At 44.7% G+C, this 23,495-nt stretch overlaps 1 protein-coding gene across 1 annotated transcript in view; it reads right to left on the bottom strand.

The window, feature by feature from the left end:
• Positions 1-23,495, bottom strand: part of LOC124711692 — an 85,556-nt gene that overhangs the window by 61,860 nt on the left and 201 nt on the right. The window contains exon 2 of the mRNA XM_047241891.1: positions 7,177-7,396. Coding sequence (XP_047097847.1) covers positions 7,177-7,396 — 220 coding nt within the window. The remainder of the gene's footprint in view (positions 1-7,176; positions 7,397-23,495) is intronic.

The raw sequence follows: 23,495 nt of genomic DNA on the forward strand, positions 1-23,495 counted from the left end.
GTCTGCGAACCCTCTCCAGTACCATCAGAATAACTCCGCACCATAATTTGTAAACTGTTTTGGAAGACGCACTTTAAAAATCCTATCAGGGAAAACTGCGGAACAACTGAGAGATTCCCCTGCTGGGATCCGTCTGTATAAATAACAATAAAACCATCCTTGAGACAGTCTGTAGCATGTATACCAAATGGCTGGGTCGCTTAGGGCCAATTCCTGGACAGTCGTTCGAAGGTGGGTGGGATCACTGAACTAAATGCCAATGACTGAGGTGACGCTGTGATTTTCACCACCTGTCGAGCCAAAAGGATACATAGCCGAATCCAGAGTGGTGGTTCACCAGCCTCTGCATACGGACTTCGAACTGGGCTGGTCCAAAAGGCTCCAGTTGATATCCAAATTCCCTCATGGTGGACAGCATCTAACATCCAGAAGTAGGAAGGATGGACCAATCTGTAGGGCACGCTGCCATAGTTTAAGTGGGATCGAACAAATGCCCCATAAAACTGCACGAGGCGGGACCTAAGAGCTCCCCATGTTTTTCTGCCAAGGCATTTCAAAATGTTCAACAACTGGAAGCCCTTTGTTCGTAGGTCTTTCAGGTGTGGGATCCATGTTAATTTCAAGTCAAACAAGACACTAAGGACACCGCCCTGGAGCACACCATTCTCCTGAACATAGCAATCAGACACGGCATCGCCAATGTGATAACGAAAACGCCAGTACTCAAGAAAGGATTGGATCAGAAGTGGCAGGTGTACATGTAGTTCCCATTCATGAAGTTGGTGAAGGTGGTTGTACCTCCAAGTAGTGTCATCAGATGCTGTTTCGAGGTCAAAAAGTACACGAACTAAATGGTTTCGATGTAAGGAGGACTCCTGTATCACCATCTTCAGTAGAATTAAGTTGTCAAGAGTGGAACAGTAGCACCTGAAACTGCACTGGGAGCAGCTCAGGTGACCTCGGGACTCGAGCAGCCAGACAAGGCGGCGGTTGACCATGCGTTCAAGACTCTTACCCATACAACTAGTAAGCGCGACACTCCAATAACTGTTAGGGTTGCTACGGTCCCTGCCTGGTTTCCAGAATGGAATTAATATTGCCTCCTTCCAAGTCATGGGGTGCTGTCCATCAAACCAGATCTGATTAAATGAGAGGAGCTGACCTTTTGCTTCAGGGTACAGTTGACAAAGCATGGTATAATGGATCTCATCAGGTCAGGTCCTAGCACAGTGTGTCTGGCTGCAGATAAAGATGATTCCAGGTCCCACATGGAGAATGGAAGGTTGTAGGCTTCCTCATTACGTGAGAAGAAATTGAGCTTCCTCATTTCTGCTGTCCAACGGAATAGCAGAACACCAGGAGCTTGTCTGGATGACTTAGTAACAGTAAAGAAGTGTGCAGCTGAAACATGAGCTATGTCTTCTTGCGTGTCCACCAAGACCCCATTATTTGACAAGTCCATAAGGCGATGTGGATTACCCTTGCCTGAAATCTGTCTTATTGATTCCCGAATGTGCACAGCAGAAATGGACCGATTAATGGAAGTCGTGAATTCCCTCCAGGAAGCCCTCTTCCGTTCTTTGATTACTCGCTTTGCATGTGATCTCACAACCTGAAGGCATGACGATTGTCTGTAGTCAGACAGTGAAGTTCCACAGGGCTGTCCGTTTGGCCCTAATGGCCAATCAACAATCGTCATTCCACCAAGGTACAGGCCATCGCCTGAGGTGGTTACTAGACCTGGGGATGGACTCTGCGGCAGCCCTTCCAATCTCAAGAGTGATATGGGCCTCCTGTGCACAATCCTTTTGTTCAAAAATAGCCTGTCAATTGAACTGTAACCAATTTGCCCTTTGTACCATTCATATGCATGGACTACTGTTGGCCACCGTCCTAGTCAGCAGACGGCTCCACACTGGGAAGTGGTCACTGGAATGTAAATCTGGAGCCACTTCCCACTGAACTGTGTCTGCAATAGCTGGGGAACAAAAACAAAGGTCAATAGCTGAAAAATACCCTGTAGCTGTGTAAAACTGAGCCGTCTGACCCGTGTTCAGAAGGCAAATATTCTCAGAATGGACGAGTCGCTCGATCATCCGACCTCTGGAGCAAGTAGTAGCTGAGCCCCACAGCACATTGTGGGCATTGAAGTCCCCCACAAGGACGAATGGGTGTGGGAGTGCCTGGAAGAGGTCTGCCAGTGTGTCTGCATCCAAAGCTTCATTGGGGGGGGGGGGGGGGGGGGGGGGGCAGGTACAAAGAACACTGTGATAGTAAAAGGTGCCAGAACTTTCACAGCAATTTCTTGTGTGGTCGTGTAAGAGGGACAGAAGAGGAGTGGTATCTGTCATCCACCTTTTGCCCTGTCTCCAGTAGTATCGTCCTACCTGTATATGTGGTAGCACCGTAATGCAGGTGTGTCTGTGAATAAGATGTGTTTCTTGTATCCTGGACCAGCAGCTGCAATTCTTCCAGATGTGAGCGATATCTATTCAAATTCCACTGCAACACAGAAGGCCCTGTGGAAGACACTGGTTAGTGAGAGGTGGTGATTTACCAGGGGGATCAGGGGGAATATTAGCCGGTTCCATGCTCTCTGGTTCCTCCGATTGGAAGTCCATATCTTCAAGAGCATAGTCTCCATCAGAAGATGAGAGAGTTTGTCGATCCAAAAGTTTAGCTACCGTTTTCTTGGACTTAGAACTACTTTTCAAAGGACGTTTATCTTTACCGACAGGAGGAGGTGGTGCCTGGTTTGCAGGGACGGCTTAGTTGGTTTCTGATGTTGGGGAATGGTATGTGGCGTAGGTAGTACACCTACTGCTGATTGCTTCCGAACGAAGTCAGTTGCAAGTGGAGTGTTTTCCCCACAGGTACGTCGACAAGTGCATGTGCTCGTACTTGAATCTGTGGACCAAGTTTGCGTGGATGCATCACACTTAGCGACTGGTGCCTTAAGGGCTGATGCAAAAGTAGCAGCAAAAGCCGGTGGTTGCATGGCTTTGAAAGCCTTTTTAGCTTCACCATAGGGTTCGCATCTCTTTACTTTCAACTCTTGAATTTTCCTTTCCTTGTTGTAAACCCCATACTTTCTGCTCCACACTGGGTGATCCCCAGAGCAGTTTACACATTTCGGAAGAAGTGTACAAAAAGACCCTGACTTGTGAGCAGAGCCTCCACAATTGCCACACGTAGCCTTCCCGTTACATCTCATAGTGGTATGGCCAAATCTTTGACATTTATAGCATAAAATGGGATTAGGAACAAAAGGGCAAACCTTAAGGTGGATATAGCCTGCAAGGATATGTTCCAGTAATTCTGGAGTACTAAAGTTACAATAAATGTTGCTGATTTTTCCAATTTGCCATTGACTCTCCTCATATAATTCTGCACTTCCGTGACACCCACATTCTTCCACTCTTCACGCAACTCCGCAGGACCCACCTCCATTATATCAGAGCAGGTAACCATGCCCTTACTGAAGTTAAGGGTGTTATGAAACTCAGCCTCTACTGGGTAGTCACCTAAGGCCTAATATCCCAGAATCTTAAGCTATTTGGTTGGAATGAACAGTTTCAACTAAAAGTACTCCATTACAAAGCCATTTGACACTTTTCAGAGACCCAGCAAGACCTTCCAACGCTTTGTGAATATCGGAAGGGGATATCTTCTCAAAGCTTCCCCCATTTCGCTTGATTACAATGAAAGTGTTATGGCACACTAATGCCCTGTCACTATTACTGTGAGGTTTCTTTTCGGGAGGACTCACCAACTAAGCTCTCTTTGAGGAGTGGGTGTAGGTGCTGCCTTATGGTACACCTGTCCCATCACGAGTAGTAATTTCATGAGATATCCATAGGGATCCCACAAGACACTAGGGAAACAAACGTCAACCCAGGCAGAGCCCTACATGCCTGAGCAAGCCTTACAAAACTGGGGGGAGAGGGGGGGCGGCAGGTGCCCCAGAGGTTGCACGCTAAAGACTGTTTTACCCCAACAGCCACTCACCTCCTCAGTACGTAGCACAACTTGAGGTCGAGGTTTTCTTTGTAGAGTTTTGTAACTTCCTCGCGGTCCAGGAGGTGAAGCCAAGACCCCTGTTCTCCGAAACACACAACATTCCACCATTGCGCTGCACAGTGGTCCCTGAAGTATGACCAGAGCTTACGGTGACAGAGGACTGGTGGCACTTATCAGTCCCCAGCTCAGGAACCCTGGGGTCGCCAAGCCTGTACTCAGCTAACAAATGCTGAGGATCTGAGGGGAATTTAAAGTGAAGCCCAAAAGAAAAGTAAAGATCAAGACCAAAATTTGGGAAATAAGTAACTGATAACATCTGAACAGATTTGCAAAGATACACTGCTTGGATAGGACATCCAGCAAATAGTGACTATGATGATGCTGAAACAATGTTCCGGGCAAATGAGTAAAGAAAATTACTTTTAGCATAAAAAGGCATTTTACAGACATAAAATGTGTTGGTTACCATTAAGTATTTGAAGCTACTTATTTCAAACAATATCTATTTTCCCCCAGGCTGTGGCTAAGCCATGTCTCCGCAATATCCTTTCTTTCAGGAGTGCTAGTTCTGCAGGGTTCGCAGGAGAGCTACTGTAAAGTTTGGAAGGTAGGAGACGAGGTACTGGCAGAAGTAAAGCTGTGAGGACGACGAGGCATGAGTCGTGCTTGGGTAGCTCAGTTGGTAGAGCACTTGCCCGCAAAAAGCAAAGGTCCCGAGTTCGAGTCTCGGTCTGGCACACAGTTTTAATCTGCCAGGAAGTTTAATATCTATTTTCATGTCTTACAACATAATTCAAGCATTATGCCCACCATTCAGGAACTAAGAGGGTATTTTGGAAAGTAAAGATACACCGCACACCAGAGGAACAGAAGAGTTTTGGCGAGCAAGTTGGCTACACTGATGTTAACCTTGAACCATTAGCTTTCTCCTCACGGTCGTTCGGTAGTTGAACGTTGCTTCTGGTTGGAGTAGGTCGTGTTTAAAATGACTGTGCCGATTCAGAATCCCGCCAAATGCGAAGTGCGCTCCGTCATACGTTTTCTTCATGCAAAAGGTCAGCAAGCAGCAGATATTCACAAAGAAATTGTTTCTGTTTATGGGAACATTATGAATCGACAAAATGTAGTGAAATTGTGCCATCATTTCTCTGAAGATAGGACCGATGTTCATGAGAAACAAAGAACAGGTTGGCCATCTGTGATCTCTGATGCCCTTTTTCGGAGAACGGAGTAAGCACTTCGTGTGAATAGACATCTCACACTGAAAGAATTGCTTCAGATCATACCGGACATATCAATGACAACTCTTTATGATGCTGTGACGGTCAAGTTAGGGTACAGGAAATTGTGTGCGTGCTGAGTTCCAAAACTGTTAATGGAAGAACACAAAAAGAAAAGGATGGGCTTTGCACTCGACTTCCTCACATGCTATGCTGAAGCAGGTGACGAGTTTCTTGATCACATTATGACAGGTGACGAGACGTGGGTTTATCACCATACACCTGAATCCAAGCAACAATCAATGCAATGACGCCATTCGAATTCACTAAAAGCCAAGAAATGCAAAATGTCGATTTCAGCGAAGAAAATCATGGCTTCTGGTTTTTGGGACAGACAAGGGATTCTTCTGTTGGAATTTATGCCTCCTGGAACGACAATGTTGCTGCATATTGCCAGACTTTGAAACATCTTTGAAGGGCAATTCAAAACAAACGCAGGGGAATGCTGACAAGTGGAGTCCGCTTGCTTCATGACAACGCTCGGCCTCACACAGCGCACATAACCAAAGCACTACTGAAACAATTCAAATGGGACGTATTGGACCATCCGCCATACAGCCCGGTACTTGTGCACACCGGCTTCCATGTCTTCCATTACCTGAAGTCACATCTTGGTGGAAAATCATTCCTCGACAATGAAGAGATCAAAGATGAAGTAGAAATGTGGTTCCGACAACAGGCGGCAACCTTCTATGACTGTGGGTTACAAAAGCTTGTGCACCGACTTAACACATGTTTGGATAACGGGAGGTGGAAAAATAACAAATAATCCAGTTAATAAGATGTAAATGACGTTTTCTAAATAAATGTTCTATTTAAGGACTGCGAGCCATTGTATCTTTACTTTTCAAAATGCCCTCGTACATAATAATACAAAATATTAACCAAACGATGGCAAACCCAGACTGGTGTAACTGTTGTCCTACGTTCTCCACACCGATATAACACCCTTGCCCATGGTTCACATCCCTACAAAAGACCTAGACACAAGAACTATCCCATGCATCCCCCTGCTCCCACCCACTCTAATCTTATCACAGGTGTTTCCTACTTGTGAAAAGCCCCCATGTGGTCAACAAACCTATCTGCAACCACTTTGTGGCATTCCACATGGGCATGACCACCAACAAGTTGTCCACCTGAATGAATGGCCTGCACTAAACTGTGGCCAAAGAGACATCTGCACCACCCAATTGCTACGCATGCTGCCCAAAATGGTGTGCCTGACATCAATTACTGTTTCATAGCCTAGCCCTTCTAAATTCTTGCAATCCACACTAGTTTTTCCGAATTGGACAGGTGGGAAATCTCTTCTAACCCTTCAGTCCTTGATATTCACTAATCCCCGTCCTCCACCTGCTTCTATACTATTCCGTGCTCCCACTCCAGCCTCACCTATTATCTTCTATCCTCTAGCATAACTGCAAAGACTCCCCCCCCCCCCCCCCCTATTTTCCCTGGCTAGCAATCCACCATGATGCCCCACCATGTCGCTACATGTTCCCACAGACAGAAAACCACATCTTCCCTCCCCCTACTCTGCCAACCCTCCCCCATCCAACCCATGTCTCTTCTGTATCTCCCACTACTTACTCCAGACAAGATTGCTACTCACACCAGCTGTGCCTCAGCAGTTCAGGCTACTTTTAAATGTGCCTGTCTGTTGCACAATCCCTCTGCTGTCGTAAATAGAATGCTAACTAAAGTAAGGTGTTAACAGATTAGTTTGCATATCAAGAATCAGATTACATTTAGCATAAATACTGTCTTTCAAAACACATCTTAGCACAACTGTATTACATTTCACGTAAACAAGCAGCATTTCAATTATTAAGGAGTTTTTGTCACACTGGTGCCATAATAAGCTATATTTTACCTGGAGATTGAGGTGTTAGTCTCTCTATCAAATACTGAATCAAAAGCTTCTTAGTCTGCTCTAAATTTTCACTTGGCAGCCGGCCAAGTCGATTATTGTCTTCAGTGTCACGAAGTTGCTGGAGCTCTGTTTGTATATCTGAGAGCTTTGATTCAAGTAATACTTTTATTTCCTCCAATTCTTGTTGAGAGGTCTGTGGTACACTGGGATTCCATGCAGCCTGGAAAAAAATCATTGATGTACACGTAATGAGACAAGAAGTACAAGCTATTTACTAATGATAATCAAGTAAATCTATCAGCATTCCTTTGGCTATGGCAGTACTAACAGATTTAATGGGGACTGAAACAACGGTCCTCACTCAGAAGTACAGTCCAAACCTCTGAAATGTGATTTCTTCCGTAAGTTGTAAAGGTAACAAAGTGAGACAGGAAGAACAATGAAGAGAAACAGCAGAAAACTTAAGAGACAGCTTAAATGACAAAATCTCAGCTTCTTGTTGTTGATTATGATGATGATGATTTGGTTGTTGGTTTTGTATTATTTTAGGGCGCAAAAACAACTGGGGTCATATGCGCCCAAGTCAAAACTGTAGAACATGAACACAGAGGGGTGAAACAACTACAAGTCAATCCCAATTGACAGAACAGAAGACATCTCAAAACAGGCATGTGGAAAAAGGGTTAAAGACACCATACAGAAAAAGAAGTGCAAAACGAAAAATTAAATGACCTTCACCATATTGCTTTGGCAGATAAAAAGTAAGACGCGATCGACAGCCCTCACGTCATTTGCTAAAACAGCCGATAACTCAGACGGCAAACCCATACAGGAATGTAAAAGGTTAAAAAATGGACACACTGTCAGGACGTGGCAGACAGTTAAAACTTGAGTGTAATGTGGACAAAGTGGTGGGGTAGCTCCACTTACCAAATGACGATGGCTAAAAAGGCAGTGCCTAATACACAGCCGAGTTAAAATAACACCTCCCCCGCCCCCCTCCCCCTCGCCCCTTGGTGGGACGGCCGAAAGGAGGTCGTCCATGCTGCTGGGAGAGGCTTAGTAAGCCTGAGCTTATTCCCGTGAAGGGATGACCATTGGCGATGCCAAAGGGACACCACCTCTTGACAGACGGCAACACAGACCATTCGAGGGAATATAGGTACTCGCGGGCTGAGGTATGAAGACTGCAACTCTGGCAGCCTCATTTCCTGACAAGCTGACATGACCAGGAACCCACAGAAACATGACAATGGCTCCACCGAGAAAGAGTAGTTGACAGTTTTCCTGGACCTCACTGCACTAACGGATGGACGGTGTACAGCGCACATAGACTTTGAAGGGCACTAAGTGAGTCTGAGCAGAGGACACAATTGAAAAGGCTCTGTCGCCGGATGTACTCCGTGGTCTGATACAAGGCGAAGACTCAGCTGTAAATACTGAGGAGTGTGCCAGAAGCTGACAGCGAAAGACACAGGTGCCAATGACGAAGGCACACGCGATCCCACTGTCAGTCTGAGGCTGGAGTAGTGTCCTTAGGAAGCAAATGAAGGCCAAGGTCAACATTGGCCACTTCACGAAGCCAAGGTGATGACGTTCACACCCGCCGGGAAAGGTGCAGGTAGTGTGAAGTTAAGTCGCCGTATAAAGTGCTGAAAGCAGACTCCAGGAGGAAACAGGGAAGAAGGACAAGCCCCATACTGATGATCAAAGGAATCATCAAAGGAGGCGGCATAGAATGGGTGGCCACGCATGGCAGACAAACGGCATGCATACCTGCTGAGGAGAAAGTCACAGCTGTAGGACAGTGGTAGTTCAGCAGCTTCAGGATACAGATTCTCAACCGGGCTAGTGTAAAAATGCCAGTTGCCTAACGGATGCCACAATGGTGGATAGTGCTGAGACAGCATAAGAGGGTTAGACATACAGACGTACAAACGAAGCACCCATAGACGTGTTTCAAATGGACAAGCAACTGGTACAAACAGAGGAGGGTGGTCCGGTCCACTCCCCAGGAAGTACAGCTGAGGACACACAGGACACTGAGGAGCCACATACAGCGGGCTGCCAGCTATTGTCGATGCTCCAGGAGTAAAGGCAATCATGACACTGCTGAAGATGCTGCTCAGTGGGCAGTTCCATTGAGAACTGCAATAGATGGCAAAATTGTCAACAAAAATGGAGCTGGAGGTGCCTGGTAGGAGACATGCCATGACAGGGTTAATGGAGATAGCAAAGAGGACGACACACAGGATGGAACCCTAAAGCACACCGATTACCTGGATAAAGGTGTCCGACAAGGCAGAACCCACACGCACCTTGAAAACTCAATCATGTAAAAATGCCTGAAGGAAACAGGGCAGGCAACCACGGAAGCCCCACATGTAAAGAGTTTGGAGGATACCACTTCTCCAGCAGGTATCATAGATCTTCTTCAAATCGAAAAACACGGCCACACACTGATTTCCGCAAAAAACCATTCATGACATGGGTGGACAAAGTAACAGAATGGTCCAATGCAGAACGCTGTGCTCAAAATCCACACTGTGCATTCGTAAGTACACTGCGACTCTCGAGCCACCATACCAGCCGGGCATGAATCATACGTTTCATCACCTTGCATACGCAACTGATAAGAGAGATGGGGTGACAGCTAGACGGAAGGTTCCTGTCCTTACTGGGATTAGGTGTGGGTATGATGGTGGCTTCACTCCAGCTTCCAGGAAATATGCCCTCTGCCCAGATGCGATTGTACGTGTTAAGCAGAAAGTGCTTGCCTGCATGAGAAAGGTGCTGCTACTCCTGAATGTGGATGGCATCCGGCCCTGGAGTGGAGGATCGAGATGAAGTGAGAGTATGATCTAGCTCTCTCCTAGTAAAGGCAGCATTGTAGCACTCATGATTCGGAGAAGAAAAGGGTATCTGCCGGGCCTCCTCCACTCGTTACCGATTGAGAAAAGCAGGGTGATAGTGGGAAGAGCTCGAAACTTCTGCAAAATGGTGGCCCAAGGTGTTGGAGATAGCAATAGGGTCCATGAGAACATTGTCTGCGACTGTGGGACTGGAAATGGAGGAACGGATCTTGGTCCCAGAGAGCCGTCGTAGGTTGGCCCAAAAGACAGAGAAGGGGTGGAACTGTTAAATGAACTAGCAAATGAAATCCAGCTAGTCCTTTTGTATCCCGAAGAACGTGACGACACTTTGCATGCATCTGTTTATAATGAATGCAGTTTGCCATCGTAGGATGACAGTCAAAAATGCGGAAAGCACATCTCTGTGTGCGAATTGCACCGTGACATGTCTCAGTCCACCAAGGGACTAGGACACAACGTGGTAAAGAGGAAATGAGAGGAATGAAATGTTCTGCAGCAGTAAGGATAACATTGGTGAGATGGTACACTTGGTCATCACAATTGAGGAAATCTTGTTTTTCGAAGGTCGCCATGGAGGAGTAAGGCTGCCAGTCAGCCTTAGTAAGCTGCCATTTGGGCGTGCACACAGATGGTTGGTTGGATGGTTTGTTTGTTTGTTTAAAAGAGAGGAGGAAGGGACCGAACTGCTAGGTCATTGGCCCCTTGTTCCGAATAAAACAATGCCACAAGGGTGAGAATAAAACAAGCAAGCCTGACAACACAAAACGGAGAGAAGGAAAAACCACAAGAACGACGCAAGGGCAACAAACACTTAAATGGACAAAAGGGGAGAAGAAATCCACAGAAACACAAGAAACATGTAAAAGAGATTAGAACAAGAGAGCAGATTACCATGGCTGGCTGACCATGAGAATGAAAAGGAGAAGCCAGCTGCTCTGCAACACATTAAAACCTCCACCCTAAAAGCACTAGGGTGGAGGACACTGAGGGACAAAGGACATGCGCTAAAACTTACAAACGATAAAACCCACCCTCACGAATAAAACGTAGAACTAAATCAGCTGATGAAGCGTTGTCAGATAAAATTAGTGACAACGGGTCTACTAACCGAAGATTTTGTAGCAGGACAGTGAAAGTGGGACAGTGCACCAGAATAAGGTCCACTGTCAACTGGGTGCTGCATCGACACTGAGGGGTGTCTTCACGGCGCAGGAGGTAGCAGTGGGTCACCCAAGGGTGGCCAATGCGGAGCCAGAGAACCACAAGAGTCCCTGCGAGAGGCCTGCATGGAGGATTGCCACACATTCATAGGCTCCTTAATTTGCACGCAGTTTGTTGTGCTTACTGAGACCATGCCATTCCTTCTCCCAATGCCGAAAACCCTGGTGGCGTAAAAACTAACGCAGGTCAGTTATTGGAATGCTGATCTCCATAAGCGGTTTCCGTGTAGCCTGCTTGGCCAGCCTGTCAGCAAGTTCATTGCCTGGGATTGCGACATGTCCTGGGGCCCAGACAAACACCACTGAAAGACCGGACTGCTCCAGAGCATAGATGGACTCCTGGATGGTCGCTACCAAAGGATGATGAGGGTAGCACTGGTTGATAGCTTGTAAGTTGCTCAAGAAGTCAGTACACAAAAGAAACGGCATCAATGGATGTGCTCAAGAGCACAAGATATAGCCACCAGCTGGACAGTGAAAACACTGCAGCCAGCGGGAAAGGAATGCTGTTCAATATGTCCTCCACGAACATACGCAAAGCTGTTGTGACCATCAGCCATTGAGCTGTCGGTGTAAACCACTTCAAGGCCTCAGTACATGTCATCAAGAGGAAGTGGCAGCGGAGAGCCGTGGGGTTAGCTGAGTCCTTAGGGACATGTGAAAGGTCTAAACGAAGCCGCGAACAAGGTGTACATCATGGAGTTGTATGTGAATGGACCTCAAGTATAGGTTGTAAAGGCAAGGACTCCAGTTTGGAAAGAAAGGATAGGACACGAACTGCAATTGGAAGCCCAGACCTGGGCCGCCGATGCAGGAGATGAACCGCCATGGATGGGGAAAAGGAGACTGTGATTCATATGCGCAGAACAATGAACGTGTGCAACTTAACTGGCAAGGAGTTGTGCACACCTAACCTGCAATAGAGGGACTCCAGTGGCCGCAAGGACACTGGACTCATCCTAAAAGCTCCTGTTGCTAAGCGAACGCAACAGTGGTGCACTGGATCGAGTAAACGCAACACTGAGGGCGCCACTGAATCATAAACCAGACTCCCATAGTCAAGGCGGAATTGAACAAGGGCTCTGTAGAGCTACAGCAGCGTACAGCGATCTGCCCAGGTGGTGTTGCTCAGGCAGTGGAGGGCAGTGAGGTGCTGCCAGCACTTCCGCTTAAGCTGACGAAGGTGCAGAAGCCAAGTAAATCAGGCTTCGAAAACCAGTCCTAAAAATCGATATGTCTCCACTACAGTGAGGGGATCGTAATTAAGGTAAAGTTCTGGTTCTGGATGAACGGTACAATGCCGACAGAAGTGCATAAAAGACTTTGCAGCCAAAAACTGAAAGCCGTGGGCTGCAGCCCATGACTGCGCCTTGTGGATGGCTCCCCGCAGGCAACGCTCAGGAACACCAGTACTGGTGGAGCAGTATGAAATGCAGAAGTCGTCTGGATACAGAGAGGGCAAGACGGATGGCTCTACAGCTGCTGCTAGACCATTAATGACCACTATAAATAGAGACAGTCAATACAGAGCCCTGTTGGATCCCATTCTCCCGGATATGGGGGGGAACTATGGAGGCACCAACTTGGGACATGGAAAGTACGGCGCGACAGGAAATTTCGGATAGAAATCTGAAGCGGGCCTCGGAGACCCCACTCGTATAATGTGGCAAGGATATGATGTCGCCAGGTCATGTCATATGCTTTTTGTAAATAAAAAAAGACAGCAACCAGGTGTTGGCATCTGGAAAAGACTGTTCAGATGGCAGACTTGAGGGACAAGATTATCAGTGGTAGAGTGACCCTGGCGGAAGCTGCCCTGACATGGAGCTAGCAAGCCACGTGACCAAGACCCAACCCAACCTCTGACAGACCATACATTCCAGCAGCTTACAAAGAATATTGGTGAGGCTGATAGGCTTATAGCTATCCACATCAAGCGGGCTTTTACCGGGTTTGAGCACTGGAATGACGGTGCTCTCCTGCCATTGCAATGGGAAGATGCCATTGCACCAGGTCCAGTCGAAGATGATGAAGAGATGTCGCTTGTAGTCAGATGAGATATGTTTGCTCATCTGACTATCCCATCTGGCCCACGAGCTGTATCGGGGCAATGTGCAAGGGCACTGAGGAGGTCCCACTCTGTAAATGGGGCGTTATAGGATTCACTGTGGCTTGTAGAGAATGATAGGACATTCCCATCCGGCCGCTGTTTGATAGTGCGAAAGGGTGGAGGAGTGGGGATCATTCTCTGATGCAGAGGCTCGAGCATAGTGCTCAGCAAAGTGCTTGGCAACCACATTTGGGTCAGTAGATAACACGCCATTTATGTTAATACCGGGAACGCCTGTTGGGGTCTGGTACCCGAAAACACATTTGACCTCTGCCCAGACTTGGGAAGGTGGTGTAGGGCACCCAATGGTCGAGACTTATCTCGACCAACACTCATGCTTCCGTTGTTTGATAAGTTGGTGAATGCGGGCACGGAGCCGTTTAAAGGGTATGAGGTGCTCTAGGGAAGGGTGCCGCTTAGAGCTCACTGATGATCCTCAATTGCTTTGGTGACTTCCGGCGACCACCAAGGGACTGCCTTTCGCTAGGGGCACCCTAGAGAGCGAGGGATCGTGTTTTCTGCCACAATAACTATTGTTGTTGTCACCTGCTCAACCATTACATTGATGTTACCATGTGAGGGAGATTCAACGGTGACAGCAGAGGTGAAAGTTTGCCAGTCCATCTTGTTTAAAGCCCATTTGGGCACGCGCCCTTGGGCCTGAAGCCGGGGCAGAGACGGGAAGATGGGGAAGTGGTCACTGCCACACAGTTCGTCATGTGGTCTCCAGTGGATAGAAGGGAGAAGTTCTGGGCTGCAAATTGATAAATCAATGGCCGAGTAACTAGCATGACCCACAGTGGAATGTGTTGCAGACCCAGTATTTAAGAGGCTGAGGTTGAACTGAGACAATAAATTTTCGACATCTCTGCCTCTGCCAGCAAGCACGGTCCACCCCACAAGGGGTGATGAGGGTTAAAATCTCCCAGAAGTAGGTAAGGTTTAGGGAGTTGATCAATCAGTGCAGTTAATACATTCAGGGATACAGCACCATTTGGAGGAAGATACACATTGCAGACAGTTATTTCCTGAGTCATCCTTATCCTGACAGCCCTTCAAGAAGGGTTTGAAGTGGCACAGGTTTACTGCATACTGGGTTCAGGACATAGGCACAAACTCCACTCAACTACAGTTGCTATGGTTCCTGTAATATTCCTTATAGCTTCAGAGGGCACGGGCTCGCGTTGCCGGGAACCAGGTTTCCTGGAGGGCAATGCAGAAGGCAGGTGCGAAGCTTAACAGTCGTAGCTCAGATAGGCGGTGGAAAAAACCACCCCAATTCCACTGGACGATGACATCATTGTGAGACTGGGAAGGCATGGAACATTCAATAAGGCAGTTTATGTCTCAGTGTCACCTGCTGCCACCGACATTTTGCCCGAGAAGTCTATATCCATTGTGTCTTGGGGTCCAGTGAGATCTATGTCCTCATTGGACACCAGAATCTCCACCTCATCCGCAGGCGCAGAGCTTGTAGGTAGCGGTGGTGTGGGTGCCACTGCCATTCCCTTGGTCTTAGGTACCTTCTTTTTGCATTTCTCTCACTGCTCCTTGGGTTACCCAGGCTGGGAGGACTTCACTGATTCAGTCTCCAGGACTGAGGATAAGCGTGAAGCCCTATGACCAGCTACTTTGGGGCTCTTCAGCCTATAGCGGGTGTCATCTTTCCCACTAGCAGAAACCTGGGAAGGGAATGACCTAAGAGACCCCTTCCCGGTGAGAGGAGCTGGAGAAGATTTATGCTTCTCTGGCTCAGAAGTGGGGACTGATATCCCCTATGGTTGATGGGGTGTTGCTCCTGAAGTAGGTGGTGTGGGGGCAACAGTGATGGAAGTACCTACGTCATCTGTGTTGTCAAAACAAAGACTTACCGGTGGCCACAAGGCAACACACGACCAGGTCTCCACCAACGATGGCCAGGGACTGCTACCAGTTAGTGGAGCCTACAGAACCGCTTCAGAGGACGCAGCTAACATAGGAACTACTCTGCTGTGCCACGCATGTGATCGCGAATAGTTCCGGCACATACATCTGCCAACGGGCTTTATATGGTGGTGCACTGCCGGCAAAAGGCTGTTCGACGCACCGCCCAGAAGGATACAGAGCCTCTTCTAGCTGGCCGATCTTTTGGTATAGTTGACAAACCTCTTGACCTTGTAGAACTGTATGTTCACTCCCCGTGAAGAGTCAGGTCTTTTTTATTATTATTATTTGTTGTTTTGTATTTGTGTTGATCCACAGTTTAGATAGAGTCGGTTGTTCTTATGGATATTGTATTATTTTTTCATTTTGGTGAGCCCAATAAATTGTTTGTGTTTTTCGCATTTCTATTCTATTAGTGCAGATACTTCAGTCCGCATTACACCTTTTGGTTACAATGGAGGTGGCAGCAGAAAGGACACACCAGCTCAAAACCAGAAATAACTGAATTCCTTGAGGCTATCCAGAATCACACACCGGTATAGTGGGTGTAGTAAACATAGAAATGCTGGCCAGTGTGGCCCAGCGGTTCTAGGCGCTTCAGTCTGAAACCGCGCGACCACTACGATCGCAGGTTCGAATCCTGCCTCGGGCGTGGACATGTGTGACATCCTTAGGTTAGTTAGGTTTAAGTAGTTCTAAGCTCTAGGGGACTGATGACCTCAGATGTTAAGTCCCATAGTGCTTAGAGCCATTTTTTTGAAACATAGAAAGAGTCACAGACCATTCAGTAACTTCCAGCTGCTTCAATAAATCTTTTAGTGTAACAACTGGAAAGATGGAGGAGTGGGAGAATGAACCCTGACACCATTCAGAAGACATAGTCTGCTTCCCCGCAGTCTAAGAATAGCTTCTTTGACTAGTAATCAAAACATCCTAGGTCCCACATTCAAATCCTGCCACTATTTAGATTTTGAATGAAGATCATCAGCCATCACAGCCTTACCCCCATTCAGATCTCCAAGAGGAGGCTGCCAAAAACGAAGTGATTATGGGAAATAGATTGAATAACCAAGAAAAGGGGAATGTTCTGAGTCTTGAGTGTGAAACGTCAGAAGTTTGACCGTGGTAGGGAAGTCAGAAAATTAGAAAAGGGAAATCCTAAGGCTCAATCTACATGTAGTGCAGGTCAGTGAAGTGGAAGGGAAAGAAGGCAAGGATTTCTGGTCAGACGAGTATAATATAATACCAATAGCAGCAGAAAATTGTATAATGGGAGTAAGATTTGTTATGATATAAATCCTGAAAAACAAAAACTAGTGGATCTCAAAAGCACAGTCTGACCATTCTAGGTTTAAGAGTACTGGCCGGCTTCATTAGAATCAAACGGAGTGAAACTGCACAATAAACCCAGCTTCAGTTGGGCAACAGTAAGCCCAGAATACAGTTATTTTGCATTTACCAAATCAGAAAGACTCATATCAAGATTTACAGATTTGCCAGACTACAGAATATTCCTGTGACCTTTTTACTCTTCTCTAATGTATAGCACATTTTTTGAGTAAACTCATTGACGGCACTTAAATGTGTAATAAAGAATACCAAAACAGGCAGTTCAGTAGAAGAGGAATGGACATAAAAAACAGCAGTCAGAAAATGGCCAAAACTGTGTACTGGATCCCTCTTTCATTTTCGAATACAGCATGGATGTAAACATTAGGTTTTGCTACTGGTTAATTTGTTACCACAACCATATTTTCTTCTTTCACACATATTGGCTTTGTGAACTCATAGCCAAATTGTCACCTTCCAACTTAACCTTCACCTTGGGATGCACTAAAGCACTGTGTCACCACATCCAAGATTCCACGGGAGGGGGGGCCGATATGTAACTGTAACCCAGAAGATGGGCAAACAAATATAGATACAAAGAACTGACCTGTAGGAATACAGCAAAATTAGTTACATAGGATTGAAATAAATAGGAAGTTGAGTGAAGCTAAAGCAAAATGGCTGCAGAGAAAATGCAAAGAAATGGGAGGAGGAGTGGTCATCGGTAAGACTGATTCAGTTAGGTTAGAAGTATATTATCCACGGCCCTTGGAATTTCAGTCATTTATTTTAGATTCTCAAGAAAAAAATTAAAATGTATTATTTTTACAAAAACAAACAATAAGAAAAGGAACAGAAACCCCACTGATTTTATTTCCCCAAGTGGCAACCCATACTCAGAATATTACTTTGCAAAACAGTTGTGATTTTCGATGTAATGGTGAACCAGGTTTTTATTTATTTTTTGTAACTAAGTAAAGTCATGTGGCATGAATGGTTGGGGGGCCACAAAGAGCATGTTCACTCACTGAATTGGAAAGGTTTCCGCCATCCTCGGCACCCACAGGTACCTTTACTCGCAAAGTACGAGAACTTATTTTTCTTCAAAAATGCATATATACATTTTTTTCCTGTCTTGATGACTTTACTTAAAGGCATGAGATTTTCTTCTAGAATCCTTATTGCCACAGACCACACAATCGTCAAATTTCACACAGATTGGACAGGAAGTAAGTAACCGGTAATTTATTTTCAAAAACTTAGCAATGATAGTTTTGTGTCATCACAATGTTATAGATTACAAAACTTCTGAACTTTGAAATGCCACAAAATGGGAACAATGAGAGGTGAAATGCTAAAATTTGTCTGGATCATGAAAAGGGGCTCACCATACGGAAGAGATGCTGTGTCTGTCTGCGACTCTAAGTCTCCTCTATATGAGGCGTGGACATTTATCTTTCACAACATCATTGTTATTCCAGCCTGGTCTTCACATTGTTTGCGATTTCATGTAGTTACTTATCTCGCATAGAACAAGTAAGTCAAGTTTCACCCGAATCCAAGATGGGGGTGGGGGTGGGGGGGCGGGGGTGAGAAAAACCTTTTTTCAGGCTAAATTGACATGGAACAACCACGCACATTTGTGACTATCTTTCCATCAAAGACATTGTGAAGCATAACAAATGTTAATAACAACCACAAGTTGAAGCACTGTTAACATAGGACTGCTGTTTAACTGCTTCCTTTTGTGGATAAAGCAAAGGAACTTCCACGATGAGACAGGTAATACTGATACTTATGAACTATCAAATTGCATTGTTGGAATTCATAACAATGCTGTATGTCATCTGCTAACACATACAGGGTGGTTTGATAAGTCTGGTAAATTGCCGTTAATGAATGGAACATTTCTGTTGCCCTTCATGGTTAGTAAGCTTGATTATCTGAAAGATCCTATAAAAAATTTCAACAATGTGCAGCAGTGTCTCAATTGGTTAGTGTGTCGACTGCAACTGAAAATGGAGAAAACCGAGTTTCATGCTGTTACTAAATATTTTCATTTTAAGGGTTGGACTGCCACACAAATTAAAACAGAATTCAATGAAGTTCACACAGACTCTCCACCGTCACTGAATTCCATTTACTTTTGGATTACCGTAATGAATTTAAACATGGTCAGGCAAGCATCAAAGACAAACTGCGCTCCAGTTGTCCACCAGAGGACACCACAAGTGAAACCCTTGACAAAATCAGTGATATAGTAATGCAAGACTGCCCAGTTAAAATTCAAGAGACTGCTGTGACTGTCGGCATCTCAAAAGAGGCAGTGCACAATATCCTGCATGGAGAGCTGGCTATGAAGAAGCTGTGTGCGAGGTGGGTGCCGCGACTGCTCACAGTTGACCAGAAGCGCATCCAGCCTAATCTTTCAATACAATTTCTAGATTTGTTTAATCATAATCTGGAAAAACTGTTGCGCTCATTTGTGACTGTTGTTGAAACCTGGATCCATCATTACACATCAGAGTCAATACACTTTAAAAAGCCTGAAAATGCTCTGAAGAAAGCAAAGACCATATTGTCAACATGTGAGATGATGGCCACTATTTTACGGGATTCCTATGGCATAATCCTCACAGGCTACACAGAATAGCCTGGACCATAACTGGACCCTATTATGCTTCAGAGTTGAATCATTTAAAATTTGCACTGGCTGGAAAACGAATAAGGCTGGCACACAAAAATGTGCTCTTTCACCAAGCTAACACATCATCCTACAAATCAGCAATGACAATGGTGAAGTGTGTGAATTGGGATTTGAATAGATTTCTCATCCACCCTAATCACTAGACTTAGCCCCAAGTGACTTCTTCCTATGCCCTAACTTGAAACTTTGGCTGTCTGGGAAGAAATGTTCATCAAATGAGGAAGTAATAGTTGCGGTCAACGAATATTTAGCAGAATTTGACAGAATCTATTTTTCCAATGGGATGAAATAGCAGGAGGATCGCTGCAACCAGGCGTATAACCCTCAGAGGAGACTACATCAAGAAGTAAGGCGTGTTGTTTATGAAACAAACACATTTTGTTGCTTTTCTATCTGATTTATCAAATCACCCTTGTACTTTGGAAAAGAAACTGAAATTTGTTCAAAGTTTCAATGATTATGAAAAACAAATTCTGGAAACTCATACAAATTTGAAATCTGATGATGAATCACTACTATGCCTGTATCATAAGGTTTTGCATTTGACAATGATTACGTTTCTCGAAGACACTTATTACAATTCCCTTCTGAAACCAGATCAAGTTTCAAAAATTTTAGGCTAACTAGCCAGCACACAGTTGATAAGTTTTGCATATTTTCAGATACCATACAGTTGCTTCTGGCTTGAAATTGTGCACCATCTGTGGCAAAACAGTCAACAAAAAATTGGTGACTGTTTGTAATCTTTGTCTGACTGTGATGATAATGTCTAAATGAAAACCAGTACACAAACATTTAATGCTGGCTCAATTTATTTTGGTGCCTCACCAATGAAGTTTCAGGAAGTATACATTCCAGATTCAATAAATTATGCAAATTATAAACTCAGGCATGTGGACAAATCAATGAGAGAAATTTTTTCAGCTGGTAGCTGGAATCCTTCTGAGCTGCACAGTTGCCAAAACTGGAGGATTTCACAGATTGGCTTGGAGAATTGAAGGAAAAAGTTGAGGATTTTAAATAAATGTTCGAAGCTGCAGATTCTTTCTTTGATTTCACCAAGCTGATCTGTCAACAAGATGTGAAGCAAGTTCAGTGTCTCAAAAAGAATAGGCCTACACAAAAAGTTAAAAATCACACAGACTTTCAAACAAAGCCAGATAATAAAAAAGGTAGGTGCTCTTTCTGAGGTAATTAAGAATCCAGTCATCAGTTTTTTAAGGATGACAAATTCTGTCAACTTTTCCACAACATGAAAGACTATGTCATAACTGGTAGCAAAGAAATTCAGAAGCAGATGAGGCTAGGCCTACTCTTGGCCAATATAATGGAACTGTCATATGCACAAGTTTGGTGCAGAAATAACTTTTACAAAATTTTGTGACTTTAGAATGGTAACGGGACAAGTGTAGGCATATGGGCTTGGTACCATAAAGTGGGGCACTTATGAAAGTGGGGAACTTATGGCAATACGCTGACCCACTGTTGTGCCACACTACTGACTGTATCACTGTCTACTTGCAGGTCAGCTACCACAACCTAGGACAATTTGACATGCAGCTGCAAAACAATAAAAATACTGTTTGGGTGTGAATAAGTAGGCCTACTGGCTGTCTGACCAGGCTGGGCATGTGTGTAAGTGGAGAGTTGTCAAGCAGTAACCATCAGTGTCAGCCTTTGCTGTATGGTTGCCACCACTCTGCCTCCTTTCTGATGCAGCTACCTGCCACGGGGGTCCAGCTGCGGCCTGATGAGTCAAGGGTCAAACTGTGGCCCACAAAGCCACTGAGGTGCTGCCAGCCATCCATGCTCCTTGGACTCCAGCACTCATTACTTGCCATTGTGAGATGGGACTCAGCAGGCCACACCAGTCTGCAGTGTCAGCCCTGACACTGCTCAGACATGACTGGGACCATTGACTACGCAAGGTCATGTAAAACCTGGGTCATGCTAAGCATAATAGTAGCCACAATCCTACTTCCATGATACACTGTCAGGGCAGGTGAGCCGAAGTTCACCACCCAGCATTACCTAATGTGTGCCCCGTTGCACTATGAACAGCTGGGTGTAATAAAGTAACTTCACAGCTACCAAGTTGCTTCTGCCTCACCTCGACCTCCCACCAACAACAAGAGTGTACCCCAACCCTCTATAAAACAAAATGGTGTTTCACTGCTGGCTCTGCCAGGATGTATTCAGTTTGTGTGTGCATCATTCACCAAAATGTAGTACGATACTATCTAGTATCATTGACAAAACAGACCATAAATTTTAGTGGGTCTTTCAGCACTGCAGTGTAGAATGCTCGAGTGCTGTGACAAATGCCCAGGGGAAGTATGAATAGAAATTTACCTTCCTTCAGTGTGTGGGGATGTAGATCCTGGGGAGTCAATTTAAACTCTGGATTAAAATAACTGAGTTACACTAATAGTACAGCAGCTCTCTATTGAAGATATGTTGACAAATTGTCAGGAAGAGTTGCAGATATTCCAACCCAATATTTTGTACCAGAGTACTAAACTTAATACCTGAAAGTGATGAAAGAAAACCTGGAACCTGGTGAAATAGTGGCACAACTCTTACTGCATTCGCCACTACCAGCAAGTTGTCAGTGCAGTTTTTTTAGATGCTGCTGTACAATAGTCGGTAACCAAGCTTAATTTGTTGTAATAACCATTTTCATATCAGGTTGTGGCCATGCAGGCTTGGGAACCAGTAAGATACCCACCAGAGGCTAAAGCTCCTCACTTAAGCCATCCATTGCATGCTTGGGACCCTGAGTATAGTGGCCATCCATAACTGAACATGTCTGGATAACAGATGTGGCCTTTGGGAATGGGAATGCAAAGCTTTTTTTAAAAAAAGATTGAGTGGAGAATGACACGACACACCAACTTTATTTTCTATCCACACAATAACTTACATACAAGTCTACCTTGGAAAGCAACATGAAACAGTCTTGAAAAAAGTTCATATACCACTATAAGTTAGATCTTGACTCTCAAATACATTTGTGCAAGCATTACTGTCATTTAAGGACTATTCCCAAAGCTTCCACTTTAAACAAATTACACATTCTTGTACAAAAAAGGAGCTGCTTAAAACTGACATTAAAGCTATAACAACAGATGTTCCTATTGAGATACAGGATTTCAAAAGGAAGTAAAATTTGATGTGAATGTTTTTGGAACCCTTCTGACCTTAAATAGGCCTAGTTTTGAAACTATGTTACTGTAATGTCTAGAACGCTGTGTTTTGTTAACAGCGAAGTAATTTGCATTTCTACCTATCGCTTTTTGTTTACAAAAAATTAAAGACGGAAATTTGGAAGCTATAGGGTCTGACCAATTTTTACTCAGCTTTGAGTGGCTGTGGTAACCAGGCTACTCAACCTCGAATTCCGCAATTTTTTTTACAGATAATTACTAAATCAAATGATGCAAAATGTTTCACAGGGAAATAATCCTCAAATACAATGGGCTCTTTCGTCAAAAATAACAAAGAAAAAAAATCAGTGTTGCGCACGCCATTCTGACCACCATAACTTGAGTGCAACGGCTCAAGTATTACATATCAGTAGCTAAAAAATTGTGAAATTACATCCAGTGGTAAGTATTGGACTCTCTACTACCCCGAATTTCAACAAAATCTGACAAGCTAAATACGGGAGGCTAGAACAGTTAGCATGTACGCATATAAATGAAATTGTGTGTGTTGTAACTACATGCATATAATTGAGATTTTTATCCACAATATTTCGGATACCGAGTTCCTAGTTTATGGCAAGTGATGCTCGACATAAGAGGCGCAAAAAAGCAAAGCTTCATGCAATATGCGTACACTGCTTTCAATCTATCACACCACGAAAACCACTAAATTAAAAATCTAATATTTACATTTCTCATATATCATTACGATGATATGCAAAAGGACACCACATCAATCTAGGATAAGTCGCTAATGAAAATGCAGAATTTCTCACTCGTTTGCACACAAATACATCTGGAAGCGATATATAACAGTTGCTTCTACTGACCAATGTACAAATATTGTATGCATAATCAAATTCATATACTTTACATGTAATCAAATTCACATCTGTTAACATCTACAGTAAAAAAAAAATTCTTGAGGCATGTATTACTAAGCAACCAGCA

This window comes from Schistocerca piceifrons, chromosome 8 (assembly GCF_021461385.2).
Source record: "Schistocerca piceifrons isolate TAMUIC-IGC-003096 chromosome 8, iqSchPice1.1, whole genome shotgun sequence".
Taxonomy (NCBI): Eukaryota; Metazoa; Arthropoda; class Insecta; order Orthoptera; family Acrididae; genus Schistocerca; species Schistocerca piceifrons.